The sequence below is a fragment of the Arvicola amphibius genome, chromosome 14 (assembly GCF_903992535.2).
Source record: "Arvicola amphibius chromosome 14, mArvAmp1.2, whole genome shotgun sequence".
NCBI classification, from domain to species: domain Eukaryota; kingdom Metazoa; phylum Chordata; class Mammalia; order Rodentia; family Cricetidae; genus Arvicola; species Arvicola amphibius.
In genome coordinates, this window is record NC_052060.1 from 10,596,329 (window position 1) to 10,620,096 (window position 23,768).

Below are 23,768 nucleotides of genomic sequence, written 5' to 3' on the forward strand. Positions count from 1 at the left end.
TGTCCAAGGAAATCCGCTGGCCGCATGTTCCCAGGGACCTTGGGGGGGGGGGGGGGGGGGTCTATTTTATGGCCCTTGTTTAGGGTGGATGATTTCCTGTATTTCCATGTCTAACGCGCAACAGCTTATTCCCAAGGGCAGATAGTCTCCTTCAAGGAAGCTGACACAAAGAGGACGGTTGTAGGAAGAACACTAAAGCCGAGTGCCACCTCATTCCAGGCCGCACCTGCTCTGCAAACACAGGAAACATCTTCCCTAACGAGCTAGACGGGCCAGCAAGCACCTTGATGGCAAGCGCATGCGCAGTAAGCACTACTCGGGCTCGCCCATCGACGTCATTCCGGGCCAGGCGGCTCCGCCCTTCCCAAGATGGCGCTATGCTCCGTGCGGAAGGCGCGTGGGTGCTGGAGCTTCATCCGGGCACTTCACAAAGGACCCGCAGCGACTCCTGCTCCCCAGGTAACCCGAGCCGGCACTCTGCAGCAGGCTTCCGGATCCGCCAGCGCCTCTCCGCGCCCCTTCCCTCCGGGCACTTATTTCTCCTTCCTTGTTTCCCCGCAAAGAGTCCTCCGTACTTTCCGAGGTCCACTAGCCTATGAATGTCCCCGACGTGGGGGACGTCGCAAACGCACGTGACAGAGTAAGGCGCTGCTGCTGGGAGGCTCGCGCCGCCGCCGGGCCACATGGCCGCCGTTGCCAGGCAACGCAGGAAGCCGGCTCTTAAAAGAGCCTGCAGTGGCCAGAGACCTAGTTGCTCTGGGGTCGTTCTACACGCTGGTCTGTTATGCGTTTATCCTCCTTTCCCTAACGGCTACCCCGGGTGCTGCGGAGAAGTCAGAAAAGGTCTGTTTAGGTTCGTGCAGTAGCTAGCAGCGTGGAAGGTGCGCAAGTACCAGTGCACCGCTCTGGTTAATTCTTGATCCTTAGGCCTGTGTCTAGCAGGCCCTGTAACCAACAGCAACAGGCTGCCAAGGAGCTTCATACTGTTGCTTGCCTGACAGTACTGAGCGTGATACCTTGTGTTGAGACCCACCGTATTTGCAGTTTACCCTCAAAGCCAAGCATGGCAGGAGATATGTTGTCACTCGTTCAGATGCGCACCAAAGCTTTTTGACTTAGATTATCACGGCAGTAGGGTCTGAGAGAGGGAAGGAAATTTGAGGAATGAATTCTGACACCTTGCGTCTTCATCGCCACTAATGCACAGATGTGACTTGAGAATGTCATATCATAGCTGATGATATGACAAAACAAACCGGCCTAGAAGTTAGGAAAACATCCAAAAAGTTCCTGACTTTTTCTCTGACGTTTGCTAGCTGTGCTGCAGATCGAGTCTACATCCTCTGGGCTTATTTTCTTTAGCAGATGGGATACTTGAACTGATTGGCATGTTAATGTTTCCAAGCCTGGAAATCCTGTGGGTTCATCACTGCGAAGATAAAGTATAGCCAGTGAGAGTAGATGAAAACCAACATGTAAGATTATGTCTCTAATCATCCCATAAATTACTCATTCTCTGAACTTTGTTTTCTTCATTAATGTAAACCTCACAAGATTCCGTAAGAATAAAAGACACACTATACTGGAGACTCAGCAAGCAACTCGTCAAATGTTACTTTAAGTTTTAAGAAACAGTGTTCGGTAAGATATGATTCCAGCTTTAATTATCAAATGCTGTTTTCCTTGAGGTTTGGGATTTTTGATTTTTCAGAATAAAAATATGATAGGCATTTTAATGTGTATGCAACCAGGAAATTCTAGGGCAGATTACTATTTTAAAACCCTTAATTTAGCTTTAAATAAAAATAATTAAATGTTAAAGTACCATTTCTGCACTGTCATAATGCATATCACTTCAAAATGATGGCTGGAAAGATTAGGGTTAAGCTTGGCCTGATGGCAGAGACCTGTAATCCCCGCTATTCTGGAGCCTGAAGTGGAGGCTGGAGGATTGCAAGTTCAAGACCAGACTGGGATATATATAAAGTTTAAGGTCAGTCTGGGTGATTAAGTGCTATTTTTTTATCTCAAACTAAAAAGTAAGAAGATGACTGGACATGTAGCTGAGTGTCAGGGTGCTTCTGCAGTGCACACGATGACCTGGTTGTAGAAACACCAGCCAAGTCCTGCCAAAAGACTGATGGAGAAGAGCAAGCATTGTATTCAGAATATTGCAGTAGTTTTTATACATAGGTGTTTACATATAGGAAGAAAAGGCTGGAAGGCAACATTTTTTTTGTTGTGTTTGTTCATCCTAAATAGGGGATTAAGAGTAATTTAAGTATGCTTTAAGCATTTGTCTCATGTGTTTCAAGTTGCAGATCTATCACTGTTATAACCAGAAAAAATTTGAAAGCATAAATCTCTGTGCAAACCTATAGTCACTGATGCTGTTTTGGCATTTTAGGTTTCTGAAAGAGATACCTGTCCTATGTTGCCATTATTAAAGTGGCCTTGGAAAAGGACTCCTAAAAATTTATGGCCACTTTTCCTGTGTGGGTCTTCTTTTTCTATTGAAAGGCTTCCTTTGAAGTCCAAGGGATTTTGTGAGCAGATGCAGAAATATGTGAAGGAAGAATTGGATTCTCAAACCAGATGCACTGGACATTTTTATGACATCTCATAACCTTTGTACAAAACAAAAAATAGTTTGTAAGACCATACTATAATAGGAAGAATTGCACATTTATCATATAGGTGGTTTTATCAAACCAAGGAATGGTTAAGTTACTCGGTTATTGGTTTAGGCTGTGCTCGTGCCCCCCTGAGGTGCCCAGTGGGAGCAATCGTCTGCTTTGAGGTGAGATGAGTCATCGTTGTGCTTTGTTCAAAACTGACGGGATGTACCTTGACTCCTAAGTTCTTTTAATGTTTGGGGAATTTTTAAACAATGTCTTGGCTAAGAAGCGTAAGAAGTGCATTGGTAAGAAGTGTGATGTATTTACTCCTCAAGGCTACATGTACACTCAAACACAAAATAGCAAGAGAAGGGCTAGAGGCGTGGCAAGTGCTTGCCTAGTACGGGAGAGGTGTTGGTTTTAATCTCTGCTATCTTAAAGAGGGGCACAGGGGAAGAAAATGCGAATAAGAGCACATCATATTATATTCACTGTGGATGTCTACAATTTATGTGAAAATGGTTTATTTTGTCAGGTGTTGCTTGACAGAAAACTGTTGAAATCTGACGAGATGAGAATAATCACAAAGTCAGAGAAATGACAATCTGACGTGCTGTTTAAAGGCCGGTGGTATTAGGTCCAGTTAAGCCTGTCATCATTGGCCAAACACAGGACCTGTCCTTCTTTAAGCACTCATTCATGGTTGTATTTTGAAAACAATGAAATAGTCTTGGTTTGAAGATTTTTTTGTCAGATTATTTATAATCATTCAGCTCACATATAAAAAGCCCTTGGTTCATTTTTAGCCCTCCTCATCCTAGGTTTGGCCAACACTGTCCTATTCTTCTTCCTGCCGATGGTCAAAATGTAACTGTTAGAGGAAGGAAACGTGTTTCAAAAAGAAGAAAGAGCCACTGTCTTAAATTTCTGATTACAAGACAAAACTTCTAAAAGCGTTTAAGATTTCCAGAGTTGCAGAATTAGTTCCTGTCTAGCCTGTGATACACTTTGTACTGCACACTCATGATTATCAAAACTGAAGCTTAACATCTGTACACTGCCATCACCTTAGGTTTGAACCAGGTTCTGATTTTGCCAGTTTTTCCAGCACTCATATTGCTTCATCCGATTGAATGCAGGATCCCAAGTTTCATTGCTGTGCATTCTCCAACATGGATTACTCTCTGGTTTTTATTGTTGAAAGGAGCACCTTGTCCACTACTGAAGAGTACGAGTCATGCTTGGTAGGGTGGCTCAGTGTGAGTTCTCCTAGGGATTTCTCATGGTTAGACCAGAGTTATGGATTTGGTAGAGTACACAGAGGAGAAGTTTCTGACTAGGTCGTGAGGCAGGTGTTAGCACTTTAAAAACTAGAAAATAAGGTCTCTTTAAATCCTTTCCCAGTTGATCAGTGGTGGAACTGAGATGGTCAAGTTTACAGTGGGCGTTTCGCTCCACATTTTATGATTATTGTTGCTTAGGTTTCTATGATCGTAATGCCATGAAATTGGGATTTTCCTGGTAGCTTTTGACTCAGTTCGTTTCCAGTTCTGTCTGTGCCCTGTCCGTCACCTGTTCCCTCTGTATGGGAAGCTTTAGGAGCTGCTGCAGTCGGCTCAGAGTCTTGTTAGTTGAGAACTATGCCAGTTAGGTCAGACTGTTTCAGCTCTGCTTTCTTAAGTAGTGCAAGAGGGCTCTCTGTGGATCTACCCACAGCTTCTTTTCATCTCAAGAAGTAAATACATTTGCTGAAAATGCCCCTTAGGTTGGTTGTCTATGTGGACTGAGTTAGTATAAATATAAATATCTCAAGTCTTTGAAAATATCACTGGATAGCTAATAAAAACCACTGCTGAAAACACAGAGAAAAAAGCATAGATAATTCTTAGGGCTGCCACAAGCAGGGAGTGCTGGAGAGAGCGCGCTGCTGCCCTCCAGATTCCTTCTGAGTTTATTATTTTCATACCTGCACGTGCAGAGCTGTCTTCACAAAGGAACTGGTGTGTGTGTGTGTGTGTGTGTGTGTGTGTGTGTGTGTGTGTACATACATAGATACACATATTTGCATTGGCGTAGATGTATGTGTTGTGGTATCTTTTAGAAGAGGAAATAATGCACATGCTGTGTGCTGAAGCATCATGACCTGTGCCATGCGAGCCTTATCTTACTCCTTCCAAGAGTTTCTGTAACTCTTATTTCTATGCATTTTATGAAAGAAGACACTAAACTTGGGGAGAATAGTTGACGTTCCCCAAACAGAGCTAGTAGAGACTGGTGCTGGGATGCAAACCCAGAGTTACCTCTGCTTTTTCACTTGATTAGAAATTCCCTCTTATCAGTGAAATAGTGTAGGGGGTAAGGGGACAGCTATAGCCCTTCTTGTCTGGTCCCTCCTCCTATTCTCCAGGGCCCCTGAGATACAATAGTGAATTTCATTCTTTTTTTTTCATTTTTATTAACTAATTATTTTTTTTCTTCAGCCCCAACAGCTCCCCCCTTCTCTCCTCCTAGTCCCTCTCCATGACCCCTCCTCCATTCTCTCCTCCTTTCTCTTCAGAAAAGTACAGGCCTCCCATGTATGTTAGTCAGCCATGGCTTATCAAGTTGCAGTAAGACTAGGCACTTCCTCTCCTGTTAAAGCTGGATGAGGCAACCCAGTATAGGAGGAAAGGGTCCCCAAAGAAGGTATCTGCCAATGCCAGGCCGATGAAGGCAAGCTGGAGTCGGTGAGTCGTCTCTGCCTGTAAACCATGTCTGCACCTGCCATGCTACACCAGGGCAGAGCAGCTTCATCCTCAAAGAGCACATCTTTCCCGAGAAGAATCTACGAGGAAGTCTTGGGCGTGGGCCGCAGTGTCTAGAAGAGAAGCTCCCAAACACTAGGGAGCACAACCGGGGAGTCAGAGACAGCCTGTGTCCCTACTGTTAGGAGTCCCAAAGAAGGCCAAGCTTCTCAACTGTAACATATGTGCAGAGGGTCTAGGTCAGTTCCATTCAAGTTCCCTGGTTGGCAGTTCAGTCTCTGTGAGCCCCCATGAGCTTGGCTAGTTGACTCTGTGGGGTTTCTTATGATGTCCTTGATCCCTCTGGCTCCTACAGTCCTTCATCCCTCTTCCACAGGAGTTCCCAAGCTCTGCTAATGTTTGACTGTGGGTCTCTGCATCTTTTGCATCAGTTGCTGGATGAGGCTCTCTGATGACAGTTGGGCTGGGCATTGATTTGTGAGTATAGCAGACTATCACTAGGAATCATTTCACTGCCTTTTTAGTTCAGTTTTAGGTCTCTGAGTTGTTAGCCCTCCAGAGAGTGTCATGGGTGAGCTCCCTCTCATAGTTTTAGGTCTCTGAGTTGTTAGCCCTCCAGAGAGTGTCATGGGTGAGCTCCCTCTCATAGTTTTAGGTCTCTGAGTTGTTAGCCCTCCAGAGAGTGTCATGGGTGAGCTCCCTCTCATAGTATGGATCTCAAGGTGGACCAGTCACTGGTTGGCCACTCCCATAATTTCTGTACCACCTTTGTCCCAGCATATCATGTAGGCAGGGCAAATTGTAGGTCAGAGGGTTTGAGCCTGGGTTGGGCTCCCAATCCCTCCACTGGAAGTCTTGCCAGCTTATAAGAAATGACCAGCAAGTTCAGGCTGCAGCTTCCTTTAGAGTAAAAGGGAGTTTGTTGATTGGGTCCACATTGATGGATAGATTATGTTTTAGGAAGCTGTCCTGAAATATATAAGTAGACTATGGTATTGGTTCTGTTTACCTAAGCTCCATGAGTATAGGGAAGTCATCGAGTACTGTTCTCCTTCTCTGGGTTTTCCATCTTCTCTGTCTTTCTTTCCTATCTTCTTGCTTCCTCAGACCTTATTCTTTATGGACTGTTGGTCGTTACACAGAAGGCAATGCCACAGTTTTATCTTGGGTCTCTGCCTGGCCTGGCCTCCAGCCTCCTGACAATGAACACCCCCCTCCCCGGTTGTGCTCCCTAGTGTTTGGGAGCTTCTCTTCTAGACACTGCGGCCCACGCCCAAGACTTCCTCGTAGATTCTTCTCGGGAAAGATGTGCTCTTTGAGGATGAAGCTGCTCTGCCCTGGTGTAGCATGGCAGGTGCAGACATGGTTTACAGGCAGAGACGACTCACCAACTCCAGCTTGCCTTCATCGGCCTGGCATTGGCAGACGTCCACCTATATCATTTCAGTGAGACCTGTCTTTTATCGCCATGTCGGCGTTGACCAAGCAGAGCAAGGTCATATCGAGGTCATTGCACCGCCCCATCACTTGAGTTCTCTTGGTCCTCCAATCATTTCCTGAAATTCGTCCATAGCTCTCTTTTCTCTTGAGACAGCCATTTTTGTCTTTTTGTTTTTGTTTTTGTTTTGTTTTCTCTTGAACTGCCTCTCCATTACCTGTTGAGCTTACTTCTGATTGGCTAACAAGCTGGCTTTTTGACTGCTCTTTTGCCTTTTGAGTAGAGTCAAGTCAGTGTGATGTCTAACCATGAGGGTTCTCACTAGTTCCCCTTGCATCCCTATGCCAGAGCAGCAACCAGCATTCAGGTTCCAACTCCTCTTTCCTATCTCCTGTTCTGACTGACTCATTGGTGGGACAGCTTCTGTGAGAGTGTAGCCCTGAATGGTCAAGTACAACCCTCCCTGATCTCATTTTTCAGAATGTTAATTGTAGATTTTTAACAAATCTCTCCTTGTATACATTTTCAAATAGAATATATGCTCTTCAATAATAATATATTATTCGAATATAACACTCTGTACTGCCCAAAATATTTCAGATATTCCCATCTAACTTTGAATACAAAATATATGTTGCAAGGAGACTGCTTGTTTGTCCGGGCCGCCCAGCACTGAAATAATCCCACAGAAACTGTATTCATTAAATCACTGCTTGACCCATTAGCTCTAGCTTCTTATTGACTAACTCTTACATCTTAATTTAATCCATTTCTATTAATCCGTACATCACCACGAGGTCGTGGCCTACCAGCAAAGTTTCAGAACATGTACCTCCAGCGGCTCCATGGCATCCTCTGACTCTTTCCTTCTCCCAGCATTCAGTTCCGTCTTCCCCACCTACCTAAGTTCTCCCTATCAACAGGCCAAGGCATTTTTTTTATTCATTAATGGTAATCACAGCACACAGAGAGGACTCCCACATCAGATACAGAATTTCATTATTTAGCTGTCCAAAATTTCTACTACCTGATGATAATTATGCTTCCCCTCTCTTTTTTTTTTAAAAAAAAACAATTCAGTGATAATGAGCAATCTAAGTAAGTATCAGTGTTCTTTTATATTTTTATTTAGTGAGTGTTTTCCTATTTCTGTTAAATCAGTTTAGTACTTAACTCATCGGGGCCTTTTCTGATAGGACTTAGGCTTTCGGTCATTGCTAAGGATAATGACAGGGGATGCAGTGCCCGCAAACTGTCACTGAATGCCTGCCTTGTCCCAGGAATGTTGGTAAAGGCATCAGATACACCAATCCTCCCAACTCAACTAGGTCCACAGATAAGAATTCTGGGAGGATTTAATAAGTCACTCAAGGCCATGTAATTGGTAAGTGTAAGAGCCAACACGTGAGCCCAGTTATTCTGCTTGCAAACCCTAGATGTGAACTATAAAATGGCAGAAGTATCTAAAAAGAAACAGTGTATGGTAATTTGCTGATGACCTCTTTGAAAACTTGTAAGTACTCCATGGAAGCTACCTTTGTTACTGCTGTTCTTGGGGTGTTGTTTGGCTGCATGAATTATGTAAACAGAGCAAAGCTGTCTTGTACATTTATCTCTGTCTCCATTGGTCACTGCCACTAAGATTACCTTAGATAAAATAAGGCTTTAAAACATGAGTCCCAGGGCGCATGTAGGAAGTTATATGTATGTATTGTCCATAGCTTTAAGGTCATCCTGGACGAAGCCCTGCAGGCAGAATGGAGGCGGAGAGTGCTAAATTTGCTGCGGATTGGGAGTCGCTGTCTGGCTGTGCTGGGATTTATGGCTGGAATTCTTTCTTCAAGGAGTAGAAACAGTGGCGGCAAGGCTTGAGAGGTGAGAGTTAGTGCTGTCAGCCCCCACTGCAGAGGATAAGGAGTTCCTTTCTAGAGGATTCTCACTTGTTAATGGAGCTCTAAAGAGTTCACTAATTACAGAGTATGGACTGGAGTGATTGCCAACTCGTTAAGATGCGATGAGGCTTTAAATCAGCGCAGTTGGACAGAGTTGGCGCTACACTAGCAAAGGCCTCCTTGGTACCTTTTCCTGACAGTCTCCGGTGGAGACCGGACATGCATATTCAGCCTCACCCAAGAGTCCTTCAGGAAGGCATAAAAATACAGTGGTGAAGGGAAGTGGATTTGTTTGCCTAAATCCTTGATTTGGTCTTAAAGGTAGTTAAAAATATACTGCAAGATAGAAAAGGTCTCTTGGGCTAGGGGACTAAGAAAACATTGTACAACAAAGACATGGGGTTTCAAGCATAGTGAGGACTAGACTATCAAGCAGCTGCACTCTGCTGCATAGCGAGATTTTGGTTGAAAGGAAAAATCCAATGCAGACAAGTTTGGCTTCCAGTGTCCAGCAGTTCTCCAGCTGCCACATGCCACTAACTGGAGCATGCGAGGTCAGGAACTGTGAAGAAAGTTTGCAAAAGATAAACATTCACATGTTTATCTTGACATCAGAACACATCGTTCCTTGTGTTCTGTTGGGCTGTTTATCACAAGGAAGCATTGACATGGCAGAATCTGCCTGACTATTGGATCCCACAGGCATGTCAGTGTGATGCCACGTAACTTACCTGAACTCATCAGACTTGCTCTTCTCTTCAGAAGTGTCAATAATGATCACATTGTAGGAATATTATGCGGATTTAAGCATCTATCATGTATATAAAGTCCCTTGGCTAATATTTAGTACTCAGTAGATCTTGCCCTTTGAAGAGGACTGTTCCCACTCTTATCTACCTTAATAGTATTTTTCCCATCACCACACAGCCCTTCCTTCCCAGCACCCAACCAGATTAATTTCCCCAAAGCAGAGCAGACTTGTGACTTTTCATAAAGTCTGTCCTCCTCATGACTTTTAAATCTTCTCCAGACCATTGCTATTAAGATGGATCCTTGACCCAGAGTTGCATAAAATTCTGCTTTGCTTAGAGTCACCTGTTCACTTAATGATATATTTTTAAAGGGCCTTTCTTCCCATCTATATTTTTCTGTATTCTACCTTTCTTTTTAATTTCATTTTACTTGATTTATGTCAGGATCTTACTTCGTAGCTTTCACTAGGCTCAGACTTGCAATCTTCTGCCTATTTCCCAAATGCTAGGGTAATGGGCATGCATCGTGCTGCCTAGCCATTTCCCAAATGCTAGGGTAATGGGCATGCATCGTGCTGCCTAGCCATTTCCCAAATGCTAGGGTAATGGGCATGCATCGTGCTGCCTAGCCGTTTCACCCAAATGCTAGGGTAATGGGCATGCATCATCATCCTGCCTAGCCATTTCCCAAATGCTAGGGTAGTGGGCATGCATCGTGCTGCCTAGCTGTCTCGCCACTTCCAAACACTAGGTGCAGCTTTTGTACACGGGTCAGAGAACGGCTTAAGACAAGCAGCAGCAAAGAATTCTAATAAAACTTTGTAGAAATTTTTTTTGAAGCTGGAGGTAATCACTTCCAGTTTGAAATTATATCTCCCATTTTGAAATTGTATGAGACTTTGTTCCTGTCTATAGAAGTGCTCGCACACCTCTTTATAGTCGACTTGAGACAGATGGAAGTGCATGGCTTTGTTCTGTAGACTCTGTTTGGACACTACAGCAGGAGCAGTTCCATAGACGTCGTTTCACAGATGACCTGTAGGCTTCACTTAGCATAGAGAGCTCCCAAGGTGTTATCTTCTTGGAGACCCCTACATGTTCTAAAAAATGAGGATGAGCCCTTCCTGTTGAGTGGTAGCTATGATAAGTGTATGTGTGATAAATGAGGTATTACTTAAATCCTTGGTATTATGATTCTTACCATAGGAACCCCAGGAATTATTTATTGAATGAAGTCAGTGAAAACCAAATCAGTGCAGTGATAAATGAGAAAATCTAGAGCATTGATATCAAGCGTGTTGTTGAATAGAAACCATACATTTTACTATATTTTGTGTTTAACTGATTGCATCTAATGTTCAGTGTTTATCGCAGGGAGTGAGTGTTGTTTCCCAGTGTATCTAGGCATTTATGTTACTGAAAGGCTATCAGTTTCCAACCTCTTGCCTGTGGCTGAGTTTACTTTGCCGGCTCAGTCTTCATGGTGCTGCTAATTACACTGCATTTTTGTTTGTTTGTTTGTTTGTTTTGTTTTTGTTGTTGTTCTATAGAAGTTTGCTACCTATGTGTTTAGGTAAGTGTGAACATATTCACAATTAAGATGAAAATTTTTATTTTGCTTTAGGGGCTGTCTAGTTCAATAAATGTGCTGTGTCACCTATAAAATAATTACTATTATATTTTTGCTATTATAATTAAGGGTTTGCTTTTTACCTTTCATGAAAGAGATGAGATCTCATTTATTAATTGTAGTTTTTCTCATTCAGTCACACATTTGAAGTCTCCTTAAGGCAGCTTGTTGGACCATACCTAGCACTTTTTGCTCTGTTGCTGGTGGTGTGCTTTGCATAGAAAGCAACCCTGCTTCTCACTGCAGTTATGTGGTAGGCACGGTAAGGCCAGGCCTAAACTTCTAATGTAATGTGCCTTGCTTTTAGTTGCAGCATGGTAAGAGAGGGCTAGCATGATGCAAGATTTTGTATGATCACATACAGCAAACAATTTATGTGTTCTTTCAAAGTGGCTAATGGCTCTGACATCTGGTCAGAGAAACTTCATTGTTATACTCGCATACTAATTTGTCATGTATATGTTTAATAAAACCTTAAATCAACCCAGTGTAATCACAGAATAGTTATGAGCTATCATGTTTCTTGGGAGAATAGGATTGGCATAACAGTTCCTGTGCCTTAATCTGTTTAGGCTGCCACAGTAGTGCCATGTATTTAAGACTGGGTAGCTTAAACAACAGCCATGTATTCTCATACTTTGGAGGCTGAGAAGTCCAATATCAAGGTGCTGGTGAGGGCCTCCTTTCTAGTTACTAGGGAGCTGGCATCTCACTGGTGAGAGGAGCAAGGGGCCTCTCTAGGATCTCTCATAAGGACAGTAATCTGTGAGAATTACCCACTCCCGTGACCTAAGCACCTCCCTGCTTCATTTTCCAGTACCCTCACATTGGTGACTAAGTTTCAACATGAAGTCCTGGGGTCCGCAGACATTGTCTATCTTAGTGTGTGATTTCAGTGGCCGAACATCTTGTAAAACAGGACTAGTTCTTGAAAATCTTTGAAATGTGTTGGATGTTCCAGTGTTTCCGCGTTGACATGACATCTAGCAGCTGTTTTTCACTTCTAAAATGGAGCAGAAATTCTTTAGCCGACCATGTGTCCTTAATTTTGATTGGGAATATATTAACATATTTATGACTTAAATAGAGACATAGCTTGTTCTCTGATTTTACTTTTTTTCTAACTAGTGGGCCTTTTGATCAGGTTTCAATGATATTTTTCATTTTGAAAGTTACATGTTCACTTTAGATCATGTGGATGTGGGATACAGGACCAGTCTGTTGGCTCACATGCTAGATAGAATAGGCAGAGAGAGCCACGTGGCTTGGTAACGTAGACAAGAATAATGGGCTTATATAAATTATAGCGGTTAATAAGAAGCCTGAGCTAATGGGCTAATCAGTTTATGACTAAAAAAAAATAGATGACGTGGTTGTGTGCCTGTAACTCTAGTGCTGGGAGACAGAGACAGAATGACCCCAGGGGCTTGCTGGACAGTCAGTGAGAGACCCCACAGAGTGATGGAGAAAGACACCTGATGCCAGCTTCTGACCTTCAAAGACAGGAACAGGTGTTCATTTGTGCAGGCACCACACACAGGAAAGAAGAAAAGGCAGGCAGGAACAGAGAGAGGGGGTGGGTATATAAAGTGAAAAAAACTAAAAACCTGGAGTTAGAAGCAAATGTTGAAGACTGTAAAAAGAAAATAGGTAGAAGAATCATTAGAGGGTCAATCTAGGGTCTCCAAGGGGGCTGGAATGCCAAAGGTCAACTGAAGACTGTATAGTAAATAAAGACTGAGAGTTATTAAAAAGCACTTACAATTGATTAATACCCAGGGACGGTAGCATCAGTAATTGTAGAATGGTTATTGAGCCTGAAAATTAATCACAGACAAGAGATGAGCAAGTGAGGACTGCCCTTTTAAATAGCCTTCTTGAGCACAAACTGTCTTGGAGGGTAAAGGGAGCTGTAGGCATGACATCATAAGCCAACTCTTAGGGTAGTCTTTAAGATCGAGGAAACTTAAGCATGATTATAAAATCAAGCGTAAAGATGGAAACTTCGGAGATAAAGGGAAGAATGAAAAAATCCTGTCCAGAGTAATTGTAAACAGCAGGAGAGAAAGCTGTCTCTGGGAGGAGGCAGAGATGGGTGTGTGTGGGTCTAGAGTTTTCTGGAAGGGTGCAGTCAATGGAGGGACTCCAAAGCTATTGGGCGGTAGCTCTTCCAAGGGGTGAGATTTGAGGAGGCAGTATAATGGGTTAATGTGTGGACTCTAAACTTAGACACTGTTCTCGTCCAGCTTCTTCCATTTGATAGATAATGGAAGCTGGGTTCTGGAGCAAGCACTAGGATCTAGAGCCCATTTCATCTGTAGGATGAGTAAGATCAGAGTTAACAGCTTGACCTCGACAGCCAGCCTGCCAGTGTTTGGGCCGCGTATGCTCCACTACTGTTTTCTTCTCTTACAATCTGTAAAATGAAGATAGTAATACCTACTTTTGCCTGTGATGGTGGCTGTGAGGATCACATGAGTCAGTGTTTATAGGGATTCAGGACAGCACCAAGTTCATTGTATAGACCAAGTTTTTAAAAATGTTTTATAATAGCCGGGCAGTGGTGGCGCACGCCTTTAATCCCAGCACTCGGGAGGCAGAGGCAGGTGGATCTCTGAGTGCGAGGCCAGCCTGGTCTACAAGAGCTAGTTCCAGGACAGGCTCCAAAGCTACAGAGAAACCCTGTCTCAGAAAACAAAACAAAAAAAAGTGTTTTATAAGCAGTGTTGAGACTAGCTGATATTAAAACTAGAAATTGATTTTATACATAAATTCTGCAGAGTTTTGACATTTTTATTGTTGCCCAAACTATTTAGCATGTAGTATTTAAAGAACTTCCTAACCTTAATCCATGATTGGAGTTTCACCGGGCTGTTGAGATTGAGTTGGGAAGTCATTAGAAGGCTTTAGCCTGGTAATGTCTGCCATGGGTAGGTATTAAAGCCTTGCTGTGGGTGCTTTGACAAAGAGTTTAGTGTAGAAAAGCAAGAGTACAGGCAGGGAGACTGGACATGAGACAACTGTGAGATTCAAGTGAATGATCGCAGCGCCTTGAGTTGAGCAGGGTGGTGGAGATGGAGTGAAAGAGTCTGGGTATTTTAAATGGAAGTAGAATTAACACAACTTCCGGACTACTTAGGAAAAGAATGAAAGAATCAGCTGGGGTTCTAAGGAGTCCAGCCAGAACAACTAAATGAGCAGAAGTAATTCACACTTACTGAGATAGTAACACATTGTGTGTGACAGAAAGGTGATTTGGGAAGAAACCATGAAGTTCATTTAGGTATACTGACGTCAATGCCTGTTAAGCACTTCTGTGTAACTCTCAGGCAGGCAACCAAATACCTCAGACTAGAGCTCAGGAGAGGCCTAGATGGGGCTAGGCCATTAGGAGTTCCTAATAGAGCATACATAAAGTTACCTTGAGGTTGGGTATGCCATTGCAGTTTGTTTAGGAAGGATGTGGGAAGAGAGAGAGGAGAGGGGGAGGGGATAGAGCAGAGAGGAGAAAAGCAATCCAGAGACTGGATCTGTGAACTCCACCAGGCCTGGATACCTGAGTGTGACTGAGCACACATGGTGGAAGGAGAGAAACACACACATGGGGGTGGGGGGGGTAATTTTTTTTAATTAAAATAAAAGATGTCAGGATGATGAGAAAAACCAAGCAAGATTATAGTATCCAAATAGGTGAAAGATAAAGTAGCTGCTGGACCTGGTGCTACCAGGAAAGCCTTCATTTGAAGCCGGTGTCAGACGCATAGAGTTTCCGCCCAGGAAGAGCTATATAGAGAGACCTTGCTGCAAAACAACAAATAAACAAGCAAATAAAACAAAAAAAAATCAAAAAGAGGTATCCTGAAAGCCAAGTTAGGAAGCTGTGTTCAGATTACCGTGTGCATGTGCTTGTCCATGCTCACTGTCATACATGCACACACTCAATCACTCACACAATACACGTATATCCCCTCACACACTCACACACTTGCATGTACACATACATGCACACACACACAATTACACACTGTTGCATGTGTGCACACATACATTTGCACACTCAAACACTCATATAGTTACACAGACATTCTCATACACACACATCTTCAAACCCCTGCATCTCTCTTTGTCTCTCTCTCTCTCTCTCTCTCACACACACACACACACACACCTTTAATCCCTTCCATGTCTGTCTCTCTCTGTCTCTCTGTCTCTGTCTCTGTCTCTGTCTCTCTATATGTGTATCACATATCTCTCTCTCACACACACACACACACACACACACATATCTCTCACATCTTCATGTTGACATTTCCTTGTCTCATGGAATAACATGCAAAAGGTAAACAGCCCCCTTTGAAATACTGGACCCTCTTCCTTACTGTTGCTCTCTTCGCTTTTCTTCACTGTTTACCTAGAAACTAGTCCCACGAGCCTTGCAGTGAAGACTTTATGTGAACAATGAGGTATTTAAGTAAATCCTCTGGGCCCTCTGGCCTCAAGACCTTTATGCCTTCAACACATGACTTTTAGTAAAGTCAACTTACATGGTAGCACAGATGTCTAAGGCTGCTAGCTGATTCAGAAATTCAGCCTTTAGTAAGAAAGCCTGTACCATAAGATGATGCTGCCTAAACATTAGGGACCTGTACACACCCACCCCCACCCCCCCACACACACACACACAGTTGCAGTTTTGATGGCAATAGGAGTGAAAATATTTTCCCGACAGGAGTGAAAGGCTTCAGGGAATGTTAGCACTGACATCCGTCTGAGCTTTGCAGAAAGTACCCTCAGAATGTGTGATTAGAATCCATCAGATATTTGGCTGTCTTTTCCAACCAAAAGATGGATTTGAACCAGATTACCACTTCTATGACTTAGTTTTGAAGAAAGAGGGGTGGGGGGAAGCAATTATTTGTCTCTTTGTTCAAAGGCCTTTTTGTATCGGCGATCCCTGGAAAGCTAGTGGAGGAGCCAGCCTTTCACATCCATTAAGGTCAGCCCTGAAACTGTTGAATTTGATCTCTTCCATTTACCATCTGGATACAGTAGAGCAAAAGCTATTCTGCATTGGGTTGCTGGACACCATCCAGAAAATAATATGTCAGGGCATCAAAGGCTTGAGGCTCTTGGTCCATTCTGGCTAATGATCACAGGCAGGGTCTGCACTCCAGTTTTGTAGTATGTTTCATTTTTGCAGTGACAATTTATATCCCAGTAAAATAGATCACAAGGATTACTGCCAGCTTGTCAAAGCTAAGATTCCTCTATCATAGACATCCCTGCAAAGGACTGTGTTTTAATTGGGCAAAGCTTGATTTCCAAAGCCCGTTTCCCTCCATTCCCTTCCAAGCTGCCTCCTTTCTCATGGACAGCTCTTGCTTAGTGCAGGAAGGTTTCTAAACCATAGACTGTTTCATTCCACACCCAAGCCCCCAGTTTAAAATCTTCTTAAAACTGACCTCATTTAAATCGGTATTCATCGTCATCTTTATAAGGGGGTCTAGTATCTGACCAGCCAGTGACACTGCTGGCAGCTATCCAGGAATCTGACAACCACATCTCATTATTTACACCAACTGAAGCCAATTGTGGCTGGTACATTACTATTATTGTTATTATTATTATTATTATTATTATTTTATTACTTTATTAAATGTGGATAGGAAGCAATGGCAATGACATGTCCTGTGTCTTCCCTGAGACAGAGAGGAGTCTGTATCAGAGAGTATATGACTGCATTTTAAGGGAACTGGAGACCATCTAATGCTAGGTTTTGATATAGCAGCTTTGTTTTGGATTTTTTAGGATGCACCCTGTCATAAATTTATAGCTGGAGTAAACAAGCAAGCAAACAAAAAACAATTTAGGGAACTGTCATTTTGCCCCTTATAGTGAGAAGAGGTTGCAGGAAAAATTCGAAACCCTGACAATAAAAATTACTTTCTTGTGTCAAGGGTGAACCTCGGGCTGCTTTCTCAAACAAATTTTATTTGATATCTCAAACAAAATGGCAGGTCCTGAATTCCTGCCCAGGAAGCTGGGCTGTCTCTGAATTCTGGCTGTCATCAGAAAGCATGTTTGGGACTTGTAGGTTTTGCCCCCACCCATGTTCCCCAGGAGGTCCACTGCCTGCCTCCCTCTCACCATGAACGAGTTTCCTCTCAGAATCTTCTGTGCTTCTCTTCCTTTTGATTTCTCTATGCTGGTGTCTTAGCTGGGGTTCTGTTGCTGTGAAGAGACGCCATGACCACAGCATCTCTTATAAAGGAAACATCTAATTGGAGCTGGATTATGGGTTTAGAGGGTTAGTCCATTATTGTCATGTCAGGAACAATGGTGGTTTGAAAGAAGATGACCCCCAAAGGGAGCAGCACTAATGGGGGTGCATGGCCATGTGGAGTAGGTGTGGTCCTCTTGGAGGAAGTATGTCACTGTTGAGGTAGGTTTTGAGGTCTCAAATATTTTTGAGCCACACCCAGTGAGACAATTCACTTCTTGCTGCCTGAAAGATATAGAGCTCTCAGCTACCTTTCTAGGACCATGTCTTCCTGCACACCACCATGTCCCACCATGATAATGAAATGAACCTCTGAACTGCAAGTGAACCACCACAATAAAATGTTTTCCTTTAATCAGAGTTGCCATGGTCATGTTGTCTCTTCATAGCAATAGAAACCCTAACTAAGACACCAGCATTGTTCTAAGTGTGTGTGTGTATATGAACAGGGAACACACACTAATCAGGACTTTGATTGTCCTCCTTTGTTGTTCTTCACCTTATTTTTAGTTTTTAAAATAAATTTTAAGTTCTGAAACTAAATTTATGTCATTTCCCCTATCCCCTTTTTCCTTCCAACCCTTCCCATGTACTCCTATACTGTCTTAAATCTGTGGCCTCGTTTTCTTCCTTTGTGTATGTGTGTGTGTGTGTGTGTGTAATATGTTTTAAATTTATTATTTTATTATATTATTATATTTAAGACAACTGCTGTTCTCTTTCCTAGTATCAGTAAATTCCAATTTGGCATAAGCATTGGTGTGAAGTAGCACCCACGACTTCTTCTGCTGTAGAGCAGACTGCCCTCCCTTTCTGTGCACTCAGGTAGGATAAACAGTAAGCGCACAAGTCCTAGGCTCCAGCAGAAGGACTCACTGTGACTACCTTTGAGCTTTGTGGGGAGTGGATAACTAAGCCCTCTCCCTGGCTCTGTCTACATCTTTTAAAATATTTTCTCCAGACCTGTAGCTTGTCTTCTCATTATCATGATGTTCAGTCTTGGTGAACTGAAGTTTGTTGACTGTGGTTTCTGTCCTGCGTGGTCCTGCAGCTGTTCAGTTCCAAAGAAATACATCAAGGTTTACATAATTCTTATAACTTATACCAGCTCATAATTCTTATCTTTGTTAATCACATGGCTTGGTACCTTTTTCAGCAAGGCAGTCACATCTTGCTTGCTCTCTGAATCTGGCTTCCTTTGCATCTGGGTGACGACTGCAGACTGACTCTTTCTTGTTCCCAGGATTCTCCTGTTCTCATTGCCCTGCCTCTACTTCTTGCCTGGTTGCCCTGCCTCTACTTCCTTCCTGCCTACTAGCCAATCAATATTTTATTAAAAATAATACAAATGACAGGATAAAAGACCATTGTCCCACAGCAGAAGTTTATAATTTTAATTATATAGTTTATCAATTATTTCCTTCATGTATTATGCCTTTGGTACCAAGAAATCATCACCATGTTCACTGTCAATAAGGTTTTCCTGCCTTTTAGGAGACTTAAGGTTTTGCATTTTGTATTTAGACTTAGGATTCATTTTGAGTTACTTCTTGTCAAAGGTTTATCTGTATCTGTTTTGCACACAGGGGTCTAATTGTTGAAAAGACTCTTTCCTTTGCTGAGTTGTCTCTTTCAACATGAGAAAGATCAGTTGACACTGTGCACCCTATTCTGCTCCATGGATCTGGTTATCTGTTCTACCAAAGAACGCTGTCTTGATTACTGTAGCATTATACTGTGTTAAACAGAGGTAGTTTTAACCCCCCACTCTGTCCTTTTGCCAGTCTGTGCTGTCATGATTGTTATGGGGTGCCATAAGCATGGGGAGCACTAGTCCTCTAGTGCTGAGTTGGTTTGTTGGTTTGGTTTTACAGTTTTTTTGTTTTGTTTTGTTTTGTTTTACAGCTGTAGCAATATAATGTCTTAAAATTGGGCAGTGTTAGTCCTTCAACTCTTCTTTTTTCAACTGAATTGGCTATTGTGTTTCTCCACGTAAACTTTAGAGTCCATTTGTAGAAATATACAAGATAATTTGCTGAAATTTGAACTAGGATTGAGTTGACTCTTTAATACTTATCCATGAACGTGGACCATCTCTTCATCATTTTAGTTCTTTGATGTCCTTTACCAGAGTTTTGTTGTTTTCCTCTTGTAGATCGCCCCCTCCGCCCCCACACACACATTTGTCTTAAAGTTATATATAGGCATTTTGGAAGGTGCTAATATAAGCAGTAATATATATTTTTGTTTTAAAATATGATGGGGGAGGGAAAGAGAGCATGCACATTATATATGTATATAGAGAGTCGAAGGATAGCTAGGGGAGTTAGTTTTTGCTCTCAGCCTTGTTGAGACAGGTTTCTCTTGTTTCTGTTGCATTGCATACTAAGGCTGACTGGCCCGAGAGCTTCTGGGTAAGTCTCCTGATTCTGCCTCATATCTCATGATTGCAATGTTGAATTGCAGATGTGAGTCACAGAATCTGGCTTTTTCCCAGGAAACAAATTCAGGTTGTCAGACATTCATGGCAAGTGTACCTACTGAGCTGTCTTAACAGTCTCGTGATATATTTTAATTTCAGATTTTACTTGCTGTTGCTGCCAATAGAAACCCCATTGTCTTTTGCATGCTAAACTCGTGTCCTGCCACCTACCTGGAATCTCTTGTTCTAGGAGGCAGAGTTTGTATTATTATTGTTATTAGTAGTAGTATTATAGTTCTTTTGGCTGTTCTGTGTAGACAGTCATGTTGTGAATAAAGGCATTTTTTCCTTTTAAATTAGAATTTTCTTGATGTAATTATCTAGGATTTGCAGTAATATTGAAAATGGGTGGTGAGAGTTGACATTAATCTTTTGTTCCTGATTTTAGCAAGAATTTTCTTTTAACAAATAGATATATGATAAATTCTCTTTCTTTGTGTGTGATCCTTTTTATGCAGTATAGGGTTTGACTCCCTAATATTTTTATGGAGGAGTTTTACATCCATGTGCATAAGATATATTGATCTATAATTTTCTTGTATTTTTATATTTATGTTTGATATAGAGTAATAGTAGACTTACAGAATGAATCAAAGATTATTTCCTCAGCTTCTGTCCTATATGGATTGCAGAGAGTTGATATGGTCTTTAGATGCTTATTAGATCATTAAGAGTTGTGGTCCAATTCAAGTTGTTCATTTCCTATTGTATTGTATACAATTTCCTATTGTATATTGTATATGTGGTATATAATATCTATATAAATATAATATCTATACATAAATTAGTATATAATATCTGTACATATACATATAGAAATATTGACACATTTTGCATTTCAGGAATTTAATCCATTTAATCTATTTTATTAAATTTGTGGACATAGTGCCCTATGTTCATTCATAAGATTCCTTTTTAACCTTTTTGTGTGCATTATTGTGATATTCTTTTTATTTTTATATTACTGATTAGTATCATTTTCTTCATTTATGACATTTCTATATATTTCTGCACATGCATATATTACAGTTTGCTGATATTCACCTCTCTGTTGCTTTTTCTTTCCCATTTCTCCCCATCACCACCTTTCCCCTTGAGTCTCCACATCTGTAAGGATCCTCCATTTACCTTCATGTTCTTTTTCACACCTCTCAGTTGCACAGTTTGTGTCCTTGTCTTTTCTTTGAGTTTGATTTTTTGGGGATTTGTTTATTTATTACAGTGGTCTGCCTGCTTGTGTATCTGCAGGCCAGAAGAGGGCACCAGATCTCATTATAGATGGTTATGAGCCACCATGTGGTTGCTGGGAATTGAACTCAGGACCTCTGGAAGGGCAGCCTGTGCTCTTAACTGCTGAGCCATCCCTCCAGCCCCCATGATCCTTGTCTCTGAGTGACTGGCTTATTTCCTTAAGTATAATGATCTTCAGTTTCATCCATTCCCCTGCAAATGACAGGATTGTATTGTTTTTAAAATTCCATTATGTGTATGTGTGTAGGGGCTCTTTTCTCCTGCACCCTCACCAGCTTTTATTGTGTATTTTCTTAATAGTAGCCATTCTAACTGAGGTTAAGATGGAATCTTAGTGAGTATTGATTTACAGTTCCCTGGTGGCTAAGGATGCTGAACTCACCTTTTTGTTCTTTTGTGTATTTATTGATCATCTCTACTTATTCCATTGAAAACTTTCTGTTCAAGTCCATTGTCCACATACTGATAGGATTGTTTTTTCTTTTGTTACTTAAAGCTTTGAGTTCTTTATGATTTGGGTAGTAATCTCCTATCATAGAACAGGCATATTTTTCCTGTTCTGTAGACTGTCTCTTCACTCAGTGTTTCTTTTTATGTTGGTATACAAAAGTTTTTAATGTATTTAAATTAATATGTAGTATCTGTGCACATATCTAATATATAACGTGGTATATAATATCTATATAAATATAATATCTATACATAAATTAGTATATAATATCTGTACATATACATATAGAGAGGGCCATATGATGATTTTACTAATGTTACAATGTGTTTTGCCATCTAGATAATTAACATTTGCTTCTTACCAAACATGCTTTCTGTGTGCTGGGAAACTTTAGACTTCAAATCCTTTTGAAATATATCATAAAACATTATAAGCTATTGTTGTCATTCTGTGTTATAAAACATTTTATAATTTATATCTCATTTTATTTTATTTTATAATTATATTTTATTTTATAATTATATCTCATGCATATTTCCTAATCCCTGCCAGTCCCTGCTCCTCCCTCCCTTTACAGAGGTCTCTGTTCCATCATTTGTCTGTGATGAGATTGCAGAGAGGCCTCTTGAGTTGCTGTAGTCCTGTGCGCTCTTCTTGCTCTTACCGCCCAGCTGCTGGAGTCCTTTCTGGACTGTCATTTCTAGTGCCAAGATCCTGGAGCATTTGCCCTGGTCTACAAAGCGAGTTCTAGGACAGCCAGGGCTACACAGAGAAACCCTGTTGATAAAGAGATGAGTAAATCTTTAGAGGCCAGTGCATGCTGATGGCATTCCAGATAACTCCAGCACGCCTTCATGCACGGCATGTGTCTCCATCGACCGGTCAGCATCCCATGTAGAAAGGTAGGGAGCACCTGCACTTTCATTCTCTGAAATAGAACTTCTAAATTTTTTTCAGTGATTTATTTTTGCAAACAGCTATTTATAAAACAGGCTTCTTCCAGCTAAAAATTGATTTAGAAGTTTGGGTCGGGTCCCCTGAGAAGCAAATGGAGGAGGAGCTTTTATAGGGAAAGAAGGGATAGGAATAAAATACAGAAAATATGAGAAAGAACTTTTTCATGTGTGGATTTTTTTTTTTGTCCAATTATAGGAAATGTTCCCAGGTGCTAGTTTTGCCACGCAGGGTTTAGGATTCGTCCTTGGTGCCATCGTTTCCCTCAGTTTGCATCTCCCTCTTTCATCTCTCTTGCTCAGCCCATCAGCAGATATCATTAGTTCCTTTCCAAAGATGAGTCCAGTCTGCCCTTACTTTCTGTTTTCTTCCAAGTTCCCTAATCAAAGCCACTGTCACTGCCTCTGCTCCTCCAGTGGCTTCTTTGCTTGCCTTGTCGATTGCCTTCCATTCTGTCTTGATCTAGAGACCAGAGCCACCCTTAAAAGATGTACATCTGATCAGTTCCCTAGAGAACTCCCGTCCTCTGCTGCTCCCTGCTTTTTCGTCTCCCTTCCCAGTGTTCATCTCCCTTTGATCACTGCACTCCAGAGACACGGGTCTCTGTTTTGTTCTTGATGATTTTATTTTTGCTTTTCACTTCTTAAAATATTTTATCCCTTATTTTTTTAGTTTAAAATTTTCGAGGCAAGAACTCAATCCTTCTACATTCTGAATTCTAGAATTACAGGCACGCACCTCCATGCCTGGCTTTTCTCCTACTCTTTAGGCAAAAGTTCGGATGTTGTGTGCTCCAGTATTACTCTCCCATGCTCCGCCTGAAGAAGACGCTCCATCATTGTGCTGCTGTCTCGTTCTCTCTTTCTTCCTGCTCCTAATCACATTCTTCATTTATCACATTTATTTTTTCCTTTTTTTTCAGGTCTTTTTCTGGGATTTAAGTTCCATAAATTAGGGCCTTATATTTGAGAAGCCTGTAGTAACTGGAGCTGTGTTGCTGTTTGAGTTTATAACTTTAAAGAATCCTGTGCCATCTGATTCTCAAAAGAAGAGAATGGAGGCAAGGAAATTAGCAGAAAGGCATTTAGACCAGAGAGGGGAAGGGTCTGAATAGTGTGGACATGGGGTCACTGAAAAGACTTGCTACATTTCCATGGCCTGCTCCGGAAGGATGTACAGGCAGAAGCAAATGCAAGGTGATACATACGTGCAGTTTTGTTGCTGTGCCTTTTGGTAAAGACGTGGATGAGCATTACTTCTGGGTCTTAGTGTTAAT

The 23,768-nt window shown here is 41.8% G+C and overlaps 1 protein-coding gene across 1 annotated transcript in view; it reads left to right on the forward strand.

Moving 5' to 3' along the window:
* Positions 1–354: 354 nt before the first annotated feature.
* The window catches only part of Wars2 (tryptophanyl tRNA synthetase 2, mitochondrial), a 71,189-nt gene continuing 47,775 nt past the window's right edge, over positions 355–23,768 (forward strand). Inside the window, exon 1 of the mRNA XM_038311288.1 lies at positions 355–459. Coding sequence (XP_038167216.1) covers positions 370–459 — 90 coding nt within the window. The 5' untranslated portion in view covers positions 355–369. The remainder of the gene's footprint in view (positions 460–23,768) is intronic.